This window comes from Rhamphochromis longiceps, linkage group LG5 (genome assembly GCF_057381845.1).
Source record: "Rhamphochromis longiceps isolate RC_006_pf linkage group LG5, R_longiceps_female_GT1.1, whole genome shotgun sequence".
Taxonomy (NCBI): domain Eukaryota; kingdom Metazoa; phylum Chordata; class Actinopteri; order Cichliformes; family Cichlidae; genus Rhamphochromis; species Rhamphochromis longiceps.
In genome coordinates this window covers 21,291,263-21,313,282 of record NC_140561.1, presented here as the reverse complement: position 1 = coordinate 21,313,282, position 22,020 = coordinate 21,291,263, and the positions used below count along the sequence as shown (strand labels likewise).

At 38.9% G+C, this 22,020-nt stretch overlaps 4 protein-coding genes across 5 annotated transcripts; all 4 read right to left on the bottom strand.

Annotated features, from left to right (window-relative positions):
* Nucleotides 1–2,383: 2,383 nt before the first annotated feature.
* cav3 (caveolin 3) lies at nucleotides 2,384–5,038 on the bottom strand. The gene is made up of 2 exons (XM_085406557.1): nucleotides 4,740–5,038; nucleotides 2,384–3,404 (listed from the first exon to the last, which is right to left on the bottom strand). The coding sequence occupies exons 1-2, from the start codon at nucleotides 4,854–4,856 to the stop codon at nucleotides 3,063–3,065; spliced, it is 459 nt and encodes a 152-aa protein (XP_085262683.1). The 5' UTR covers nucleotides 4,857–5,038; the 3' UTR covers nucleotides 2,384–3,062.
* Nucleotides 5,039–6,472: 1,434 nt separating this feature from the next.
* On the bottom strand, nucleotides 6,473–8,925 carry LOC146669906 (caveolin-2-like). The gene is made up of 3 exons (XM_085407934.1): nucleotides 8,676–8,925; nucleotides 7,912–8,099; nucleotides 6,473–7,705 (listed from the first exon to the last, which is right to left on the bottom strand). Exons 1-3 carry the CDS (start codon nucleotides 8,826–8,828, stop codon nucleotides 7,549–7,551), a joined length of 498 nt encoding a protein of 165 aa, XP_085264060.1. The 5' UTR covers nucleotides 8,829–8,925; the 3' UTR covers nucleotides 6,473–7,548.
* A 3,706-nt stretch (nucleotides 8,926–12,631) lies between these two features.
* On the bottom strand, nucleotides 12,632–15,635 carry gpr61l (G protein-coupled receptor 61-like). The gene is made up of 2 exons (XM_085407933.1): nucleotides 15,359–15,635; nucleotides 12,632–14,469 (listed from the first exon to the last, which is right to left on the bottom strand). The coding sequence occupies exon 2, from the start codon at nucleotides 14,415–14,417 to the stop codon at nucleotides 13,113–13,115; it is 1,305 nt and encodes a 434-aa protein (XP_085264059.1). The 5' UTR covers nucleotides 14,418–14,469; nucleotides 15,359–15,635; the 3' UTR covers nucleotides 12,632–13,112.
* A 748-nt stretch (nucleotides 15,636–16,383) lies between these two features.
* On the bottom strand, nucleotides 16,384–21,713 carry parp3 (poly (ADP-ribose) polymerase family, member 3). 2 transcript variants are annotated; one of them, XM_085406554.1, is made up of 11 exons: nucleotides 21,558–21,713; nucleotides 21,068–21,270; nucleotides 20,863–20,988; nucleotides 20,405–20,587; nucleotides 20,055–20,193; nucleotides 19,014–19,237; nucleotides 18,763–18,918; nucleotides 18,538–18,624; nucleotides 18,279–18,456; nucleotides 18,050–18,193; nucleotides 16,384–17,559 (listed from the first exon to the last, which is right to left on the bottom strand). In XM_085406554.1, exons 2-11 carry the CDS (start codon nucleotides 21,251–21,253, stop codon nucleotides 17,384–17,386), a joined length of 1,599 nt encoding a protein of 532 aa, XP_085262680.1. In that variant the 5' UTR covers nucleotides 21,254–21,270; nucleotides 21,558–21,713; the 3' UTR covers nucleotides 16,384–17,383. The 2 variants fall into 2 exon arrangements, with proteins under 2 accessions (XP_085262680.1, XP_085262682.1); XM_085406556.1 differs by having other exon boundaries at nucleotides 21,104–21,270.
* Nucleotides 21,714–22,020: the final 307 nt, after the last annotated feature.

Here is a 22,020-nt window from a genome sequence, read left to right as displayed (position 1 = left end):
CCTGTTTCAGCCCCAAAATTCAGTATAGGGTTGAGACCTGACCTGGTTGAGACTTTATACACTAATGAGTGACTCATGTTTCTGTCAGATACCTGAAGGCAACAGTTGCTGCATGACATGAAAATAAAACAAGCTGTGACTAAATAACTCTGACGTGTTGACAGTCTGGATTTGTTAATTGCAGCACAATGGTTATCAATACTGGTAGTCAGAAGGGACTTGAATGAAAAGCCAAAACTGTATGATACAATGAATATTATAATTAAATATGAATAAATAATACTGAAAGTACAGCAACATCCCTCAGATGTGTAAAAGGCGAGCTTCATTATTATTCAGCTGCCTTATACTGATCGAGCCAAGCTTTAGATTTAATCTTGGAGAGTCAAAATGATGGATTTGAGTAGGCTAATATTTACCTTGAACACTAATTGGCCACTTTTTCAGGTACAACTGTTCAAATGCTCATTAATGCAAATATTGAATCAATTAATCACATGGCAGCAATTCAATGTATTTAGGCATGTGGATTTGATCAAGACAACCTGCTGGAGTTGGAACCGAGCATCAGGATGAAGAAGAAGATCATACTACTGTAGATGCCACTCCTGTCATCCAAGAACAGGAAATCGAGGCTACAGTTTACACCGACCCACCAAAATTGCACAATGGAAGATTGGAAAAAACATTGTTTGCTCTGATGATTGTGACGGATTCAGATTCCAATCATTTTATTTATCCCCAACTTATTGGGAAATTAAGAGTGTCACGAGTGGCATATAGTGAAACAGAATAAGTGGCTGGTGGTCATTTTGTTGACACTCTCTCCCCCCCAAAAGTTACCCGAGTATTGCTGCCAACCGTATCACTTTATGACCACAGTTATCCATCTGCTGATGACTGCTTCCAGCAGGATAATGCACCATGGCACAAGTTCAACTCATCTCAAACTGGTTTCTTGACCATGACAATGAGTTCACTGTACTCAAATGGCCTCCACAGTCACCAAATCGCAGTACAGTAGAGCACCTTAGAGATATGATGGAATGAGAGATTTTCATCATGAATGCGCAGCCAGCAAATCTGCAGCAGCTGTGTGATGCTATCATGTCAATGTGGAGCAAAATCTCCAAGGAATGATTCAGCACCTTGCTGAAACTGTGCCACAAACCATTACTGCAGTTCTGAGGGCAAAAAGCAATCTAACATGTACTAGCAAGGTGTACCTAATGCAAAGGCCAATCTTTCTATTAAACAGGTATACATATGTATGGATTCAGTCATTCGTAGCCTTGTTACTGTGCTAATGTTTAAAGCCACTAATGGAACCATTATTATTAAATGACTCATAAATGAGCGGTTATTGACCGCATCAATAACTGCTCATTCACAAGTACTTTATGGGTACATTAATTAAAAATAAATATGGAGGCCAATCAGTGTGTGTGATTCTGCTTTTTTAATTTATGTTTCGCAAAAGGCAGAAAAAATATGTAAATGAAAAACTTAGAAAATGAGTATTTATATTTTATACTTTACTTGCTAACTGCCCTTTTTTCCAGTGATTCAGCAGCATTAATTTTGTGCTCATGAAACTGAAAATTTGTTTTTGAAAATAAAGCCCTGCATTTCCTTTTAATCTGCTTTCCAGTGGATTCAACCTGACAATTCAGTGTGAGAATTGTAAAAATCTGTGAAAAGGTTTAATCTTGCAGTAAACATATGTTTACTAAAGTCTGTGAGTTTAAAATGTGTGTCTTGGTTATTAAAATGTGTGATGAGAGCTTAACCTAATTAAGTCTTACAAATTAAGAGCATCATTCTAGTAAAATGAAAATGATTAAAGCCTTTTTGTTTTAATAAAATGTGGTTGCATAACTACATAAGGCATTAAACAGTGTGATAATGTCTTGAAGAGTCTGCTATTTCTCAGTATTATAGTATGTGGACTATACAAAAGTGGTTTATAGCTAAGAAGAAATGAGTGTGGTGACAATGAATTATTGATCGTGGATCTCAGACACAAAAGAAAAGCACATGAAAGATACACAACAGCAACCTCTGGTGGGTCACAGGTCACAGGTCACCTCTTCCAGAAGGACAGTATCAGTGAAACAGATGTTAGGCTCAGATATTTTCTGACGCCTCTCAGAAGGTTTTGAAAAATGCACACAATACACTCAAACTCTGGTGCAACATAGTCAGCAAAACGATTTTCTGTCCAGTTTAAGGTATTTTTGTAATGTTTTTGCTTCTCAGACTGCAGGTCTAAAAAAAAAGAAAAGAAAAAACCAGAAAAGAAAAACACTGTGAAAAATTAACACAGATCTCACAAAGAAATTTTACTTCACTCCAACATATATGTTTAGAATTGACTAAAATACGCAAATAAGCATTTTTATTATTCACTTCATCACACTTTGAATAGAGGAAGTGTCTGTTCGACACATGTATGCATTTGTAAGTCTTCAAAACGACTACTATGTTTTGTACACTAATCAGAAATTAGGGGGAAATTACATCAGAATACACAAAGAAACCGGATCAGACAAAGATAAATTATTTCACTCACGTTAAAGTATTAACAATAAGATACATTCATTTAATTCAAGTGAAACAATTCCAGATGCAGGATCATACAGCATCAATTTTAAGATGGCCAAATGCGATTCAATAAAGCAGCAGCATCCTCAGGTTACAGCAGTGTCGTGAAGTTCGTTTCATGTGCAGTGAACCAGTAGACATTGTCCGAGCATTTTGTGTAACAAATAATACATGAGGGCGATCGAATCTAGATAGGGCCTTTCTCCAGAAGTGCCAGAGCTGTCGGAGAACCACACTGCCTGCTTCAGCTGTCACAGAACTTCTGCTGGCACAACCCACAGTGGGCATGTCAGGATTCAGATCGATGAGTCAGACACTGGGAGGGTGGGGAACAACATGTCATGTCAAGGTGGAGGAAGAGTATTAGGCAGCAAGCAAGATGCCAAGTCTGGTCTTCTGGTGTATAAAAAGATACTACGCTTCATCCGATCACGCTACAAACACTACTGCAGGAGTTCTTAGACTTCTTTGCGCAGTGCCACGCGAACACTGCTGAAGATCTTGCCCAAGGCTTCAAAGAAGGGATCGCAGAAGGTCTGGATGCAAAGGGAGTAGATGCGGCTCACGCACTGCGACTCAATCAGGCAGCTCTTGATGCAGGGCACCACAGCCCAGATGTGGCAGAAGGAGATGCAGGCAAACAGGAAGCCCCAGAGCAGGGCCACGGGGATACCAAAGACAGCAGACAAAACGCGGTAGCACCAGTATTTGGAAACAGTGAAAGTGGTGTAGCTGAGCTTCCACACCCCATCCAGGCTGTGTGTACCATCAGGCTCTGCAATGACATCCTCAAACTCCACCTAATAAGACATTTTAAAAAGCCATTCATTAATACCGATACACAAGAGAACAACGCCTTCAGAGCAAGCGTCACGCACATGGCAATGACATGCTTAATAATTAGTAATCATATGCCTCAGAAAGCTGCAGTGTTGGCGCATGCAGAGAAAATAACTGTTTGTAGCACTTTGTGCCTTTCAAACAGAGAAAAACTGAGGAGTGTGTTTAATGCAGCATCGTAATAATTCTAAAAGCTTTATTGCAGCACAAACCGAAGATAAACTCGTGTAAAATTCATGAGAGCTATTTTACATTGGTCTGATTTGGTTTTTAGTTTTCTAAAGTGCAGTCTTGGTAGGCTGCTTTTTCAGCTCAGGCTCAGTGATGAAATGTTATTCAAGCTAGAAAGTGATCATGTCCACATCTAAAGCATTTTCTTTGCTTCCAGAACATTGGTTATGATCAATTTGGGAGTAAAAAGGCTGTTTCCCGCAGAGATAGCGGGGTGAGATTATACTTTGAATGAACAAATGAATGAATGAATGCACTGCTGTTCTATATTTTTCTGCATGGTCTGGGCCATTTCAGGCATTAGAGTACTATTAGAGGCATATGTAAAGCAAAAAGCAGTGTAATTTTAGAAAAACCTAACACGCACGTGGTTCATACATAAGCTGTCAAATCCTCTGAAGGATTCTGTGACTAATTGAAGGATAGCGTTTTCATGGATCATAAATCATTTTGGTTTAATGAAAAAGCAAAGAATATGAAGTGTTAGCAAAGAATTGGATTACATTATAAGTGCTAATTCATCAATAAAAGTACTATCTATGCAGGAGTAAATGGATCAGAGATAGCCCTTACAGTTTGATAAATATTTCAGTTATTATGAGTTACTGTTGTATAATTTTCTGAAAACTGACAAAAGCAAGCCTGTAAATCAGTCATGAGCTTACACACTACACACAATCACAATCCTCATTGTTTAAATGTTTACCTTAAGTCAAACAATATATAATCTAAAGTATGGTGGGTTCTGTCCTTACATAAAGGATTTTGTGGTGAACACATGGCAACAATCACAGTATAAACAGTAACTTAAATAACACATCGTGGCACAGTGTATCAGTTTCAGGCTGTCCTGCCCCTTTCCTAAAATAAACTTTGCGTTCTGCACAAGCAACAGGAATAGCTCTTGGTCTATTTTTTTTTTTTTTGCCGTTACACTCATATGTTATCACTTCTTTTTTTTCCAGCAACCACTTAAAAAAAATCCACATTTCCATACATGCAAAAGCAGGTGACAGATTCTTAAAGCTGTTAATGGCAGGGTGTCGTGTCCATGCTGCACAAACCTTCACCACGTCCTCGTTGATCTGCTTGGGATCTCTGTTAATTAGATCTATCTCTTTGGTGTGGCTGTCCTTCACAAACTTCTCCTCATTAGTGTTGTACTGGTACTGATCCGCCATGGTCGGGCTGCAGGTCCTGGATGAAGAAAGTGAAGATAAACCTTTAATCAACCTGCGCGCAGCAGCCTCAGTTCGCTTCTGACCTGGTATCACTACTGTGCCGCTCCCGCTGACATGCCAGGGGACAGCTGCTGCAGACGCCCTGGTAAAAATGGAGGCCTGACCCCCCCACCCCGCACGCACAGAGAAGGTTTACACTCACACACTTGCACACAATGTAATGCACACAGACATAAAAGGAATGTCTTAAAGGAGAACCCAGGGTTGTGTCACATTTCACACAGGGTTGTTGGGCTGACTGGGCCGGGTTTGCACAGAGGCCCCAACTTCCACTCGAAAGTGAGGCAGAAAGTCTCATCCTGTGGCTTTAGTTACTACACACAGTCTTAAGACTGGAGTTAAGTTTAGAGGATTGACTTTAACATGTTTGCACGTCAACAATCAATGATAACAGCACTCTGTTCCATTAATGTAATGGTAATGTAATTAATTAATGTTCACCTTAACACTCAGACTCATCCTCCATGTCCTATTTTTCTCAGCTTAGAATTTGTATTATAAATTATTTGAGGCACTGTATATTCTTTTAGAGGGCTTGTCGGGAAGGTTTTGACACACAACAGAGTGCTCAAATACTAAGGAAAATACTGCTCCATCATTGGAAGCTAAGGCAGAAAATAGATAACAAAAACAATTTAGCTTTTATATTCTAATCAATATGTTTACTTTCATAATGGTAATCATAACAACAATGTGACTCAGTCATTACTTTCCATACGCTGTGGTACAGAGCATGACGAGCCCACACAAATGCATGTCCTTAGCCTTCTCGTAAACTTCTGATTTAGTCACAGCGAATACATAAAATTCAATAGTCCCCAAAATAAAACAGGCTTCAGTCTTTCCTAAGCTCTGCAGTTGTTGCTATCAGTCATAGCTTTCTATATCAGTATATTCCCTAAACAAACTCATACACTATTGCTGCAACAAAAAAAGGAGGTGGGGAATAGGAGGCAGCGCAGAGATTGCTGTGATGAAAATTGTTTCAAAGGCTCTTAGCACCACCAGCAGCACCGGCAGCTCTGTGTTGCTATGTATTTCAAACAGTTGCGTGTAAGAGAAGTACAGGAAGCTCGACTGTGGATGAAGGACTGGCATTCCTTGTCCCAGTTTCCTGTTGGTAGAGACGGAGATGAAGAGGGAGAGGTGGAATGAGATCAGAGTGCATGTGATTGGGTGCCAAGCCAATTAGGGGTGTATTCTTGGCACTGAGGCAGACGGACAGAAATAGCTCTGCAGAGAGTCACGGTGGGCATACCTCTGCCTCCATGGGTGTCGGCACAGTTAGCTGAGACTGCACTGGCTCTTGTCTTCCACTTAATGTACACAGACACAAGCGGGTCTCATGCCTATATTTAGACTCATATAGAATGTAGTGGGTAGAGTAGGTATCACTAGCTCAGGTTATATTACGCACACAGGTGGTGCTCCCTTTGCAATGAGCACTGCTGGGTGTGTAACTTGAGACAAATACAAAATATGATTTATAATGAAATGAATTTCCAATAACAATAAATTCTTACACTTGTTTAATCAAATATTAGGTTTGATCCTACAAGCTGTACAAATGAGGTGAATCACAACATTTACAGATTTGTTTTAATTTCTCAAACACAAGGGGAAGCACGCTGGTTCAATAGTTAGTTTTGCATGTTCTGCATGTCTGCATGGGTAATTGGGCTTTCTTCTACAGTCCAAAAATTTGCTTGTCAGGTTAATTGGTGTATCTAAATTGGAATATGCAGATGTGATTGGGTGCCTAGGCAATCAGAGGTCTCTATTTGAATATGCAGATGATGGTCTGTATTTGACTATCATCCACAGATAATGGCAGACAGGTTCCAAGGTTGCACACCTTCTGGCTCTTAAACTTCCACTCCTTTCGATTTACACTACATTTAACACAGGAGGCTTTCTGTTATAAACGTGTTACTTCCAATCAAGCTAAAAGAAGATTCAGAGGAACCTTTTTCCATAGAAAAATAAATCAGAGTGAAATTAGTTGTTGGTCTCCACCTTCAGCTATCATCTTGTTTAGTAGAAACTACTGCATATAGCTGGATTCAAAACCTTAAACCAAAAGTTGTTAGCAGGTGTTGAAACTTTTTTTTTTTTACATATTGCATTCATATTGTCTTCATTAACCTCACATACACATCAGTCCATCCAGAGGACTGTCCAGTGCTCTGCTAGAGCTCTTAACCTCCTAATCTGTTTTTATAATCAGTTCAAATTTTATGGGTGGATTAAATTGGAAATTAATTGCAATATTTGTCATTCACTTTGCTTTCAGTGGATTATTCTTTTACATGTGTATTAAGGAGGTTTAAATATAATTTATTATTGAATTATTATTTATTAATTCCCCTCAGTGTATGCTTTTTGTGTTGCCCTTATCTAGACAGCCAAAAGGTTTTATGCATAATGCACTATAATATTTAGAAAACAGAAGACTAATTATATATTTCAGCATGACAAATTACACGATAGGTGAATAAAAACAGAATAATCACAGATGGTTAAAATACAGATGATCATTTCCCTCCCAGCAGAATTAGTATGCAGTCTGTCGCCGCTGTTCATGTGCCATAATTGCTGTTTTAACCAATCGTTTCCACACAGTGTGCTTCCATCAGTTTTCATCTTTTGCCAGAAGGATGGTGACTTGACCACAGCACTTTCCAATACTGGTAAAGAATGGACTGATAAAAATGTTCAGTATGCTGGCCCACACAGTCTGAACCCAGCGCATATTGATGAGAAGGAGCTGCACACATGGCACGATCAACCTGAAGGACACAAAGAAGAGGACAAAATATGAGCTCATTTAATAAAAAGGAAGTAAAAATCATTTTGGACTCCTGGATAGAGTCCCCTGAATGTATCAGAGAAAACGTGACAACCATTTCTGCCTAAAGATTCTTACTTAGCAGAAAACTAGTGCAGCTATTCAGTCTTGTCTGTAAGTCTGCTTGTCACAGTGTAAGCGTCCTACCAGATATGCAGGCAGCTGAGCACAGCAAAGAGGAGCCCTGCTGCCAGTGAGACTGGCACAGCCAGCAGGAGAGAGATGAATCGGTAGCACCATAGTCTGGATACCTCAAACAGGGCGTGACTCCATAGCCACACTTTATCAAAGCTCCGCACAGAGGGGGGTTCTGCAATCACATCCTCAAACATGACCTCCAGACACAAACAGGGAGACTGTAAGTGATTCCTATGCTGGCATGAATGCCGTTTGCATGTTACAAATATCAGAAAATGATCATGAGAGATGAGGTAAATGAATGTGTTACTGTATCAGAGAAACAAAACAATACTTTATAACAGTGGTCCAAAACTATTTCTGCCATGCTCTCCCTCAGATTCCAGTAAAATTTCAATACACTCACTCCACAATTTTTATTAATGACTAACAATAAAAAATCATTTACATGTCACTAATAGCACTATTAGAGTGTGTGCATATGTCCACTTGAGGTCAGTATTGGGAAACACATTATTATTATTAAACTGGTAATTCCTCTTTCATTGAGTGGAAATTAAGCATAAGGAAAGTTTTCAACAAGGACTGAATTTATCCAAACTGGATAACAATTTACTCTTACAAACTTTTTAATTGGATGAGTCATGTGTACAACAACAGCTTAATAACTAAATCTGAAACACAGATTTAGTTACTAAGATTTAGTGCTCCCTGTCTCGTGTCCTGTACTGTGTATTCTCTGCTCATGTTTCTGCTGGTTGCACATTGGTTACCTTAAGACTGCTGTTGACTTTTTTGGGATCCCTGTCATAAATCACAGGCCTCGTGTCACTGTGGATGAAGTCCAGAGCTTCAGAGTGAACATCCACCTTTACTTCCAGCAGTTCCCCCAATGGTCTCTTGTCTTTCAATCTTTCGTCCTCCATGTTCAATAAGCTGCGCTGTGTGTCTGAATGGTATCATCGAAAACAGGGAGGATGAGCAGGAGGACGGCTGGCTTGTTGCTAGCACCCAGGTGGAACATAGTATTCTGCTGACTGAACTGACTGCTGTTGAGGAATGCCTTTATTGGCTTTTACAGCCGTGCTTTGACATTTTGTGACACACTACATTAAAAGTCTCATTTGTGCCTGCATGAGAAATATCCATCACTTGTGGAATCAAATCAGTCCTGACTTCCTGCTTAAATATTGCCAGGGTGATGATCAGGGGGAGTACTCTGGCACTCACATTACAGAGTTACTTCATCACAGCGACAGTGTTTGGCAGTGTTGGTCAATTAAATATAGACTCCTCACCAAATCACCAGCTCCTTGCTAGCAGTCCCTATCCCTCACAGCATAAAGTAAGCTGTCCCATTGATTTTTTTTGTATTCGTTTGTCTATTGTAAAACCGTGCCTGTGTAGTCACTTTTTTTTAACTTCAGCATGGCTCCTTGTATCAAGAAAAAAAAACCTCAAACCTTAGAGTCTTTAAATTGTCCTCACAAAATGAATCCTCATTCATTTCAAAGCATCAAATTACAGTGTGAGCTTTATGTATTGATTTCATATCATATTAAGTGTATTTCTATATTTTATTGTGACTTTTCTCCCCTGACCTTTAAAAATGTATTGCTGAAGGTTTCTTTCACTTAAGTGTGTGGCGTAGGCATGTTTTTAACATGTTCTTTGGTACTGCCCTCTGAATTAATCAAATGGATCTTTCAATTCAATATTCTGGGCACAACTGTGCTGTAAAGAGTGTCAGATTTGATCATAGACAGCTCTGTCGCATCTGTAAGACTTAATATTCTGTGAAAAAGAAGACAGCCGTCTATCCGGTTATGTGTTGAAAATTATTTCAAGTCTTGGTCTTGTTAGAGATGTCAAAATAAAAGGATGTGAGGAGGATTGACTGGTATGTAGCACACTCTGTTGGTCATGGTTCTTCATTGCATTTTTTTTAATACATCCCTGTTACATAAAGCAGCTATTCCACTCACACATGCTTAAATTGCTCTTTTTCCCCACATGCTTGGGATGCAGTACTGTGGTAGTGTTGGCAGGATCTGATTAGCTGATGATTAATAGTGTTTGGCAACCACTGTGATGAAAAGCCCCTGGAAGACTGTGTTATATGATTGTGTTCACAGTCAGTAGATTCACTTATTATTAAAAGTTGCTTACATAGTTTAATCTAGCTTATAAAATTATCATTTTAATCAAAGTCATATCATCAGTAAAAATTAAGAGGAAAATCACAGTAAAGCAGTGTATACTTACAGTTTGAAAAGATAGCATAAGCACTGCACAAGTACTTGGTTGGGTATACTGCTAAAACACCCAACCAGAATTAAAATATCAAGTGTACTTTACCCAGATTAGGTTCTGTGTGCATATGGAAAACAATAAATGAAAACATAATATTAAATAAAACTAATAGCAAAGCCCAGGCCATAGTGGTATGACTTATAGTATTGTGTGTTTCTATTATTATTTTCTGAAAATGTATTAAAACTGTACAAAATAAAACCTGAAAACAACAGTCTAGGTCATGATTTGTGTTGAGCTAGAATTCTTCACAGCATTCATCATAGCTGTATTTCACTATGTCCTCTGTCTGTAGCTCACAGGCCCAGATGAATTGCCTGAAGATCTGTTAAGGAGGCAGGCACACTGTGATTTGAAATACCTCAAATCTTCATGACTGGATTTTTTATTTTCACGCCAGCTGCAAAATAAAAACATCAAAGAGTGCATACGTCTGTGTTGTCTGTGATCAGTTTGTTCCAGATCAGGCCTTTGAAATGTGTGTGTCAAAGTGAGTGTTCTTTCCTTTGCCACTATTCAGCCGGATGAGATAACACTCAACAAATATCTTAAAACGAGCTTTTCTTCCCCCACCCCATCCTTCAATTTCCTCTATCTGCGCAGATATAAACTATTGACAGGTCTTGAACCTCTAGAATTACATTTTCAGATTCAAAGGGTGGTAGATCCACACATAATATGAACATCAGCAAACAGGCACAAAAGCACCCAACACCAATAACCCGCTGCTGTTTTATACTCCCCACAGCTCTGTCAGATTTGAAGAGAGAGGTCAGACTTCTGTCTGACCTTTTTTCCTGTTACTGTAAAAGAAATACTCGTACATTTCAAAGCTGTTTCCACACCAGCTGTGTGTGTATGTGTGTGTGTGGTCGTGAGAAATGATATGATGGTGATCCAGACTGTGCACGGTAAGAAAATTCCCCATTAAAGTATAAGACTGTATTATAGGATTGCTAGTATTAAGATCTTCAGAGTGTACATCCACGTTTACTTCCAGCAGCATTCTCGTTAATTTATGGTATGTTTACTGTAATTTACAAGTAAAATTTGTTACTGTAAAATTTATAACACAGTGCTGTGATGTGATGAAGCTTTGCCTTTTTAAATTGGTGCTACTGTATTCTCAAAAGAGTTTATTAAGCTATGTAAACTATAAATGCACCTTCTATTCTTTTTTCTTTATTTATGAAAAAAAAATCCAATGCTTTGATTATGAAAAACTGGTGTAATCAAAATTTTACCAGCTGTCCTCAAGGCAAACACACACAAACACTGGAAACATTACAACAACAAAGGCTGAAAACAGCCTAACTGGAAAAAAAAAAGCAGAATAACAACAACTTATTAATTAATGATTCGAGCGTAAAGATTTTGTGCTTATCATGAGAAAATACTGAGGTCACAGTAAAAATGTACAGTAATCGGTGGTTTACATTATCCCCAAAGACATCAGCATTTACACAATTTATTTTTGCATCAATGTTTTACTGTGTGTCCTACTATTAATCTCTTGATTGATGTGTGTGAGTCCTAAATTGTGCGTATTATTATTATAATCTCAAAACTGTACATTTGAATAATAGAGTCCTTTATGCTCCCTTGTGTGCTTCTGCATCATTAAAAATAAAATAAAAAAAGCTACCACGGCATTTACCCAGGGATTAAATATACAGCTACAGTAAGGTAAGAGTGGTGCATCGTGTATAGTACAGCAAGTGAAATGGTGTTAGCCGTTATTTGCTGTAACCACACTATTCTGTCTTTTTCCCTGTTTGTGAAAGACTAACACAAACAGCAGGGGTCATAAAATAGCACTTTGTCACCACTCTCAGAGCATAATCATTGCCCAGTAATGATTTCCATTGTAAATTCACTATCGTTTCCTCACCATACCTATGTCACTATTATAGTAGCCCTTATTTGCAGGGACTTCTGTGACCTACCTTCAGTCTTTCTTTGCATGTTAATGATCCGTATCTGAACTTCCAGACCTTTTAAATGTGAATTAGCAAACTCCAATCAGGATCTGATTCTTAAGTATACATCCAGCTGAAAGGTCGCTGGTGCTGTGCGAGTCACCTCCAGTCACTCAATTTCCACGACGACAGAGCCAGCTGATGCCCATGATCCATCAGCATATCTGTTGCACAGAAGAACTCAAAGGTATTAGCCCTCAGGTTCATTTGACCTCTGAACACAGAGAGCATTGGCACTTCTACGGGATTATTTGGTCATATATGATAACCACAAGCTCCTGAATATTAAATAGAAAGGCCCACAGCTTGGAAACATGTAGCACTTTAAAAATATCAACACAAAAATAGCATTTAAATATACATTATTATTGAGATATATAATATACTTGTTATTGAGAGGAAACCGGGAACCAACTCTCAAGACCTTATTATTGCAGTATTCCAGATTTACATTCATTCCAGATTTACATTTATAAACATATAGAAAATTACCACAAACACTGTTAAAATCTGAGAAATCAGAGAAAGGTTAAATTACGTTGGAGAATAGATCATCATTTCAATATTTCCGGTTACAGTACAACCACAGTCCCTTGACCTAAATAGGAAAACTTATCATAATTAAAAGATAAAATATCCTAAACATTATATTTGTACTTGAACAGATTTTTTCCAATACTATCTTAAAACAATACTGTCAATGTCCATATGTATGTTAAAAGCATTATTGTAACTGTTCCTTCTGTTTATAGAGGCCACTGGATTTTGTCCACCATCACTTATTCCTTCAAAAGTGGCCTGCTTTTCCCCAGCACGGACAGAAACATATTGATTAAGATCAAATGTCTTGCAAAAACAAAGAACAGCTACAGTGACTACATATTAGCTCTGCAGTACACAACTTCTGCTCATCATTGTTTAAGCATGCTCCTCTGGTATTTGTCCAGGTATCTTATTTACTTGATCCACAGTATGGGTAGTGGATGGTTGGGGACTGGAGTTGGCACAGTTGGATCGAGTTTCAGTTGTACTAGTGGTTCTTTGAATGAACTGCAGGAAGTTTTCCTGAAACGAACCCTCTTGGCTTGATGCCCCAAACTCCAAAGGCTGTGTAAGGCAGCAACGTCTAAACTTTACCAGCTCCTCTCTGATCTGTCTGTTCAACAGGCCGTAGAAGAATGGGTTGACAGCAAATGAGGAGTAGGCCAGCCAGGTGACAGCTTCCTCCAAGTCCCCAGGGCTCTGCATGGAACCAGTCAGAGACATCTGCAGGTGGAAGATGAAGTAGGGCAACCAACAAACCAGGAACTGGCCTACGATGAATACCAAAGTCAGTGCAGCTTTGCCTCCACTGAATGCCCTCTCTGGAGAAAGTCTTTGTGGCAGAGTACGGGTGGTAGTGATCATGGTAGTCTGGCTGTTGATGGAGTCAGAGCGATCCTTGGCAGGGCTTGCATTTGCCCATGTTGTTACTGCAGGGGCTTGCTGCAGGGCTGCAGAACGAGCCACCTTGTACACAGCACAGTAAACAGCAAAGATAACCACTGCTGGAGCCATGAAACAAACCACACTAAATAGCACTGCAAATACTCCTCTTAGGCGACTGTGGCTCGCGTGAAGAGAGCAGTGAGCCGCTGCAATCGAGCTCTGAGGTCCGTAAGCTGGCCATCCAAACAGTGTGACAATAGCCAAGAGGACTGACTTAACCCAGATCAGTAACATGACACCAATAGCAAGATTGATGGTCATCTTGACTTCATAACGCATTGGGTGTACAATATAGAAGTAACGTTCTACACTGATGGCTGTGATGGTGAGAATGGACAGACAAATGAGGAAAACATTAAGAAAGATGTAAACCTGACACTCCAGAACAGTGAACACAACAGTTCCAAAGAACGGCGAGCTGGATATGATCCCCAGAGGCATCAGGAGGATGGCACACAACAAGTCAACTGCACACAGGTGGCACACAAAGGCAAACCTCTTAAGGTGAGGCGCACGAGCAATCGCCACCATCACACCAGTGTTGGCCAACAAAGCAATGAGGTTGAGGGTAACCATGCAGAACAAACCGAAAAGATCTTTGATCTGTGACTGAGAGCTTGTGACAACACCCACATCAGCAGGAACGGTAGGATTGGGTTCCCACAGGGCAGTTGTAAGATTCAGAACAGAATGATTTGCCACAGAGGCTAACATGGACCTGGTCTTGTCAGCCATTATTAAATCGCAGCTTCCTCCATTTTTATCTCAGATTTCTTGATATGTGGATCTGTGTTGAAAGGAAATGGAAAAACTCTCATAAAACATCTATAAACATTTTAAAGTAGTTTAAAAGCAGACTTTACAAGCGTATTTATGTATCTATTAAAAAGGTATGCTTTTTATCTCTGTGTATGTGATCGCCTCTGTCCATAGAATGTCTTGCAATTTTATTTAATATGAATTAATTGAGAAATATATTGCAATTAAATTACCACAGTCATTTAATTCCTCACTGTGACTTGTTAAAAGGTCATAAGAATAATAGCAGCTGGTGTAAACATATTGATGGGTAAACTTTGAAACGTTTAGAGTAAAAACAATGGTTATACAACGTTCAGTCAGCTTACTAAACTGCTGTTAAATTAAAGAGTTGTGAGGAGAGTTGTTTCTCTTTAAAAAGTCTAATCCATTAACAGCCAGTACTCTAAGTGGTTTTACAGACTGATTTAGATCTAACTGCAATCTGATAAACCTTTGTTCACACGGCATTTTGTTTTCATCAGGAAGGAATTATTGACTCCTTTTGTTGTATTTGCAATGTCAGGATCAATTACGAGGAGATGATGTGATGTAGAAGTTATTATAATCACAACTGTGACTGAACAAATTTTGGTAGATTTTGGTAGACACACTAATAAAAGTAACTGAAATTATAAACCCATTGTTATGGTAAAATGTAGACAAGTACAAGTTATTACTTTAGACCTGCTGTAGGAACACACTAGTACCACTACTAGATACTGAAATAGATTGCAATGGTACACTTTCAAAAATTTCTGTGCCTTCATACATTATTGTGGGGAAAATATATTTATTGACTCCCTTTTGTATTTTTGTTTGCTTAATAAAGAAACAAATAGAGCACTGAAAAATGAGATCAAACTGAAATAACTTACCCATGAACCACTCTGTTTCTACACCATAGTTAAATCTGAATAGGTTAACCAAGTGTCAGTGCTGACACCACTATAGCTTAAATCCCACATATTGTTTATGCAGTCCCAGCTTTTTTGTTGTTCTTGTTAATACCACATGAAAAGTTTAAGAGGAGAGTTTCAGAGCTGCTAGACAGGTATATTCCCAATTCCATGACGGCTTTCCATTTTTAAATGATGCTTCTTCTCTTCCTTCTCCCTTCCTCTAGTAACACCCCAATTGCTGTTTGATGCTGTGTATGGCGGTGACTGTCACACATTGTATTGTGTGATTGTGTGAGTGATGTGTTTTTTGTTTTTTCAAGCGGACACACACTCCTCTGTCTTCCTCCAGAGCCCAGTCTCTCCTGGGTCCTAACAGCCACCAGTTCAAAGATTTATTTCTGTTTTTAATGTAGCTTACGTTGGCACTGCAACGGTTTTCTTTTTACATCTATTTGACTTTAAATATTTTCAATTTACTGGATCTTAGGTCATCTACATCTTAAATTATATGTTTCATTGAGCTGGATTATAGTATACCTGTAAAGAACACCACTCACATAATACGAACTTTCCTAAACATTAATAAATAAATGATAAGCAGTGTTTGCAGCAAGCACAATGTGAGCTAGTATCTTGCAAAATGAGTCCTTTAAACCCTTTGCAATACAGTGCTTAAAAAAATCATTAAACCACCTGTTATTAAAAAAAGAAACCACAAATACACACAAGAGAAAACATCTTAATCTTCACCAATATTCTATACTACATTTTCCACTTTTCTGTAAGATGATACATTTTTGGATAAATTCACAGATAATAACAATAACTTTACTTTAGCATTAAAAATATTACTCCGATTAAAGAGTCTGCACATGCTGGTGGATTAATCATTACATTGGGTGGTGGACTAATAAATGTGTTAAGCACTCTACATAACACATAAACACAGCATTATATGAGAAACATTATGAATTCGAAAGAGAAGATATCCAAACAACCAGTAAACATTTTAGATGATTTATTCTTTATTTATGGATTACTTGTTTACAATCACAGTCAGTGCATTACCATTATGGCATCATTTTAACTAATTGCCTTCATAATAAGAGATGTTGCAGGGGCACTTCAGTATATTCTATATTCACGTAATGTCATAGTGCATTACTACAAACATTTTTTTAATCTAAAATGGAGTTTCTCATTAATGACACCATGTGGTTGTATTTGGAATAAACCAATAAGGCATAGTGGGACTGGCTTCCAAAGCAGAAAACTCCTTGAAGCCTTCTTACATTTGTAACAGTTCTTCAATGTTACCTAAGAATTTGCATTTTACATTTTCATAAATATGTCTTTGTATAGGTACCATTTATGCCTCTTTCCCACACCAGTTTAACTTAATTTATCACTACTCAAAATGCATATATAAGTGCACATTCAAGACCCTTTCTTTCTGATGCACAGAACTGTGTCCTTCGTTGTCACTTAGACAAAATGATGCGTATGCAAATATGTAAACCCTATAGAAACAGAACTGAGACGCCAAACAGAAGGTGAGGTTCAATATGTAATTCAATGGTTCTCAAAATGGCAGGCTCCACCTCATTAGCTGTAAGAAGTCATCCACTGCTTCTCAACAACTAAAAACTTGAACATTACTGTTTTTTCTTAAAAAAGAAAAAACAAAATCACATGAATTGAAATCAGTTTTCACTTTACATTTTTCACATCGTAGTCCAGCCCTCCAGTTTGAAAACCACTAATTCAATTCAAAAACAAAAATGTGCAAAGACCACCATGCATTGTATATTAGCTTTACATTTTTTAAAGTATGTATAAAAACTTGCAAACTACACAAACATAAGCGTAAGGCACAGAAAAGTGCATCTAAAATGAACAGATCCACATTCACTGCATTAGACCATAGCCTTATCAGAAGGACTGTAGGAAGTCCATCACCAAGAAACAAACAAAAGGACCTTCATTTTTCTTTGGTTAGAATTAGCCATACATATTTAGCTCCAGCAGGTAGCGAAGGCGGCACTGACTCTCTTTGTAGATGAGATATTCACTGTTGCTGAAGTGACTATCAGAAAACTGGGGTTGCTTTATTGGCTTACCCTGAGGCACAGCAACCTTCTTACCCTCCTGGGTGATGAAGATATCCTTGGACGGATCTGAAATCAAAGAATCACAAAGTGATATAACAAAATTGACAGGAGGTGGCATTCATATTGCACTTTTCCGGACTAATTTATCATCCAAAGTGCACTACGGGCCACAAGGTGCTTACATGAACACCTGCAGCCTATTTAGGGTCACCATTTCACCTAACATGCATGTCTTTGGGCCGGAGGTAAGGCAGCGAGCACAGAGAGATCATGTAAGCTGCACACAGAAAAGCTACTGCCACTCTGATTTTCAAATGTTTATATTTTTATTCATTTGGGGGAAACTGACACAATCTGATAACATGAATAGCAAGTTTCTTTTAATGAATTTGTCATGAGTTACCAGTAGAAATTAAACTTCATCCAAACTGCCAAACAATTTCAAGGACAAAAGGCACGCAGATCTCTCAATATGCTGATAGTTTACTTTGTGACATTGTATATTTCTTTATAAAAAGGTATTATTTTACCGTACAAAACGTAAAAAGTACTGCACCTGGTTCGACCATGCCTCGTGCCACCACACTATCATACCCGGCCGGAGGCGTCCTCAAGGAACAATTGTCTCTGGTAATGGTATGCTCTTTGCCAAGGGCGACCTCGCTGAGAAACATCACTCCTGTATTTTTGGAAGGGCGCACTGAAAATGGACAGAAAGTGAAAAGTACAACGTTATGACTCCAATAAAGACCCAAAATTGTCTTGTTTCTTGCTTCTAGCCTTACCGTAACATGCAGACTTGCTGTTTTCAGAGGCAAAATAGATACCACAACCGACACGGCCTCCCGAATGGGGCATTATCCTCAGACCACTCTTCAGGATAGCTGCAACCACTGCTATGTTTGTACCATGCCACAGCAGACGCCGATTCTCCAGATTATCGTTCTCATTAAAGCGCTGCCCCTGCAATGCGGAACATGTGCTTTCGGTCAGAGGACGCCCGTTTTCTGTGTTTGACTTAATAAAACTGGCTGTAGTGCCTACCTCTGTCTCTCGATCGACTTCCCAAACATTGAGAATTTTTGGTTTGTAATAGTCACCTGAAGTCGCTTTCAGGTAATTTTCTATGATCTTCAAATGTGAAAACACAAAAAGAGGGAAATAACACAACTGCTACTATTGTATAAAACAACATGAATAGCAGATCTGAGATAAGCAGCAGTCCAAAACCTTTGTATTTATAAGACTTAGTCACGTAAGAGACAGTACCTTGAACATTTCTGTGTTCTTTTCCATCAGAGTCAGCTTGCATTTGAGAGAATTGTAGTCTTGGTCTATAGGGTGAGGAACCGTCTGTATCATCTCTTCTTGAGCCTTCTCAGTCTCTGACTTCAGAGTCTGGGCAAGCTCAATGTCAGCCAACACCTGTAAAAAACACACAACAGGGAACAGACTTTAGGAATGAGAACACAGCACAGCGAGACAAAGCTTCTCCTAATTTATGAACCAGAAAATCTTACCAAGAGCATCTCTTTTTTCTTCTCCACAATCTCTTTGTCATTAATAGTAGGCGGTCTGTTCCTGCCAAAGTTATGTGGGATTGTGGTGTAGAATTTTGAGGAAAGCTCTTCTAGACGTCCTTTTCCACTTTTTTGATTCATAGCAGCTTCAATCTCCTCCAAAACCTCAAAGCCTTTTGCAATCTGGACCTTGCTGAGCTTGCCCAAAGGCATCTTTTTGATGTCTGCGTAATAACCACATACAAAAAACACAATTCTCAAGCAGATCATTGCATGTTTTCATAATTTTTGTGCCCAGGATTGCACTAAAAACACTTGTCAAAAAGTGTTTTTAGTGCAATTTAAAAGGTTTCCAAATTAGAAACAAAAATGTAAGGTCAGGTTGTTTTCAGATGATTAGTGTGCTCATAGAGGAAGCTACACAATTGATCCTTCTTTTGACTTCTTTTGATTTCAGGGTTTAGAAAAGCATAGTCAAAACAGGACACTCTCGTAAACCACGCAACCTTTCAGACCAAATCAGATAGTTACTATTAAGTCTTCACAGGAAACAAGTTATGGAGGTGCAGTGGGTTAAGCATAATAATGTGTGAAGCCAGCACTCACTTACTTTTAGAGCTATGAAACATGTACGGATGCACAAAGGGGACAAAGGTGCAGAGAGAAGCCTATCGAGTTTTAAGCCTGGGATTGCTTTTACTGTTTTATCTCTTCATTTTTGCCTTTTCTAGCTTTCTGCCTACTGCAGCTAGCAAAGCCCAGAACATTAATCATATATGTCCAAAATGCTGAGATGAGGGAAGATATGCAGATGTAGACTTTACCCTTTGTTTGTAACAATGTTTAATCATTTACATCGCATTCTTTATTGTTTCCTACAGTTCTTAGAAATACAAGTTAGGCTTAATATACAGGAGTATTTTTAAAGTCTGCACCCATTTCAGCTTCACAGGTACATTACACAACTGGTATTTTAAATACAAAGAGTGTTTGCAGACTGGATCTGTCGTGTGAAAACATTTACAAGTGAGACACACCCACCTAGGTTCATACATTCCATCGCCTCCTTGAACATGTCATTGCTGAAAATGAGCTTAATGAGGCTCTGTGTAGCTTCATCGAGGGTACAAGGTAGGGCGTTCTTTGCAACCTGGGCTGGCTTGCCATCAACACAGTCTACCTGCAATGTCCAAGAGAAGGCACAGGGAGATTCTGCTAAAGCTCATACAGAGTGTCAAAAGTCTAAAATATTAGAGACGCAGTTGAAGAATTTGTATTATTATTATTATTATTTTTTAGAGACTTTGCTTTTCATACTGTGATTTTAACAATTTGAGGTTTCATAACCACACTCAATGCTCCTTGACCTAATCATCAGGTATTTAAATTACCTTGATTTCAGCATCTTGCTCTCCATCCACCTCTATCAAGGTGTACTTCCCAGGGTGAGAGACAAAATTCATTCGGTCGCTCCAGTTGTTCTTTGTCTTGTCCTTAAACTTCTTCTCAAAGTCCTTGACAGCATTTTCAGCCTTATCAAAGGGCGAACTAAGTTTACTCTGTCCGACTTCCCCCTGAAACCAGGTTAGAAATGAAGCACTAACAGTGATGCTAATATGTCAACACACAGCAACAAGGGGTTAAAAATCAATAATGTCTGCTTTTCCCCCCTAAGCCCTTTAGAAAAAGAATCTATCTATCTATCTATCTATCTATCTATCTATCTCACGCTCTCTCTATACACATATATACATAAATATATATGTATAAATATATATACACATAGTGTGGGTGGGTACATGAATTAACAGAACAAAATGCATTTAAAAAAACAGTGGAACAAACTCACCACTCTGCCCCATCTGTTCCATGAATAGTACTTCTTGTTTGCTTTAACAACTTGGATGACATAAAACTTATTGTTGTTATGTCCGATATTTGTCTGATTGAGCATGCAGTCGTAATCCTCATACACCTGGTGAAGACATTAGAGAACATTTATCAAAATCAGCTTTCTGCTCCTGCACTAACAAGCCCTACTTCACGTGTCCTACCTCTCCACAGGATGACAATGAACAGTGTTCATCTACCTTCTTGTTGCTTTTTACTTGTGGCCCTGCAGCCAGCAGGGCTTCCTTTGCAGAGGTAAAGGCATCTTTGGCTTTTGGTGTTTCAGGCTCTTGTTTGACCTTCTTTCCACCAGCCTTGGCAGCAGAAGCAGCTCGTCTCTTTGGTGCCATGGTCCTAACTGAAAGGCCTGTACACAAACTTATCACTTTGGTCTCTGGACATCATGACTGGACAAGTTCACCGGCATGCCTGCACTGCTCATACAACCATCTCTGACTGTTCATCAGAACAAGCCGAAGTACTCCCCACACATCCGTTACCGATAATTACAGACTATCTGCCATTAGTAAAAACAACACCCGACACTGCAACAGTAGTTTTGATATGTTTTGAAGCAGCGCAGACACTGGACCAGTTCCGCCCCTTGTTATTTATCATAAAAACAACAAGAATTTCCCTGTGTACGGGACTCACCTTGTAACGATAAATGATGCTAACAGCAGACTCAAAGATGTTCCTCGTCACCAATGCAGAACACCGGCTGTAAGTGAGTGTCTATAATTTTCTGTAAGTTTACAATCACTTTACAAAACACGGAAGTGCTGGAGCTGAGTTGTGCCCTCCTCTTCTGCTGCTGGAGTCAACGGAGCGGACAAACGGCTATACCGCCACCTAGCTAGCTGAGTCCGGTGTGAGGCTCGTTTGTGCCTTTCACAGGTGGATTAAGCGAGGACCAAGGCCAAAATGAACTGGTCTTTTAAGTTCTGTGACTATCTGTGCCCTACCTATAGCTATATAATATAACAGAGGTACTTTCTCAAAGGATTAATCACCTTGCTTTCCCTTCATCCGGTCCACGATTAACAACAGTAGGAGCTTCACAACTGTGCGTTTCTTTTTCGGATTTTCATGGAAAATATATTTTATATATTAGCTT

What these genes read in the sequence shown, in the direction of transcription:
- LOC146669906 (XM_085407934.1), bottom strand. Translation starts at nt 8,828, where the DNA reads ATGGAGGACGAAAGATTGAAAGACAAGAGACCATTGGGGGAACTGCTG. An exon ending in AAGTCAACAGCAGTCTTAAG is followed by an intron (nt 8,100 to 8,675) that starts GTAACCAATGTG and finishes TTGTGTCTGGAG; the next exon opens with GTCATGTTTGAGGATGTGAT. An exon ending in CTCAGCTGCCTGCATATCTG is followed by an intron (nt 7,706 to 7,911) that starts GTAGGACGCTTA and finishes TGTGTCCTTCAG; the next exon opens with GTTGATCGTGCCATGTGTGC.
- parp3 (XM_085406554.1), bottom strand. Translation starts at nt 21,253, where the DNA reads ATGGCACCAAAGAGACGAGCTGCTTCTGCTGCCAAGGCTGGTGGAAAG. An exon ending in GGAACAGATGGGGCAGAGTG is followed by an intron (nt 20,588 to 20,862) that starts GTGAGTTTGTTC and finishes ACCTGGTTTCAG; the next exon opens with GGGGAAGTCGGACAGAGTAA. An exon ending in CAGCAAGTCTGCATGTTACG is followed by an intron (nt 18,194 to 18,278) that starts GTAAGGCTAGAA and finishes GTCCATTTTCAG; the next exon opens with TGCGCCCTTCCAAAAATACA.
- gpr61l (XM_085407933.1), bottom strand. Translation starts at nt 14,417, where the DNA reads ATGGCTGACAAGACCAGGTCCATGTTAGCCTCTGTGGCAAATCATTCT.
- cav3 (XM_085406557.1), bottom strand. Translation starts at nt 4,856, where the DNA reads ATGGCGGATCAGTACCAGTACAACACTAATGAGGAGAAGTTTGTGAAG. An exon ending in TCAACGAGGACGTGGTGAAG is followed by an intron (nt 3,405 to 4,739) that starts GTTTGTGCAGCA and finishes ATGTCTTATTAG; the next exon opens with GTGGAGTTTGAGGATGTCAT.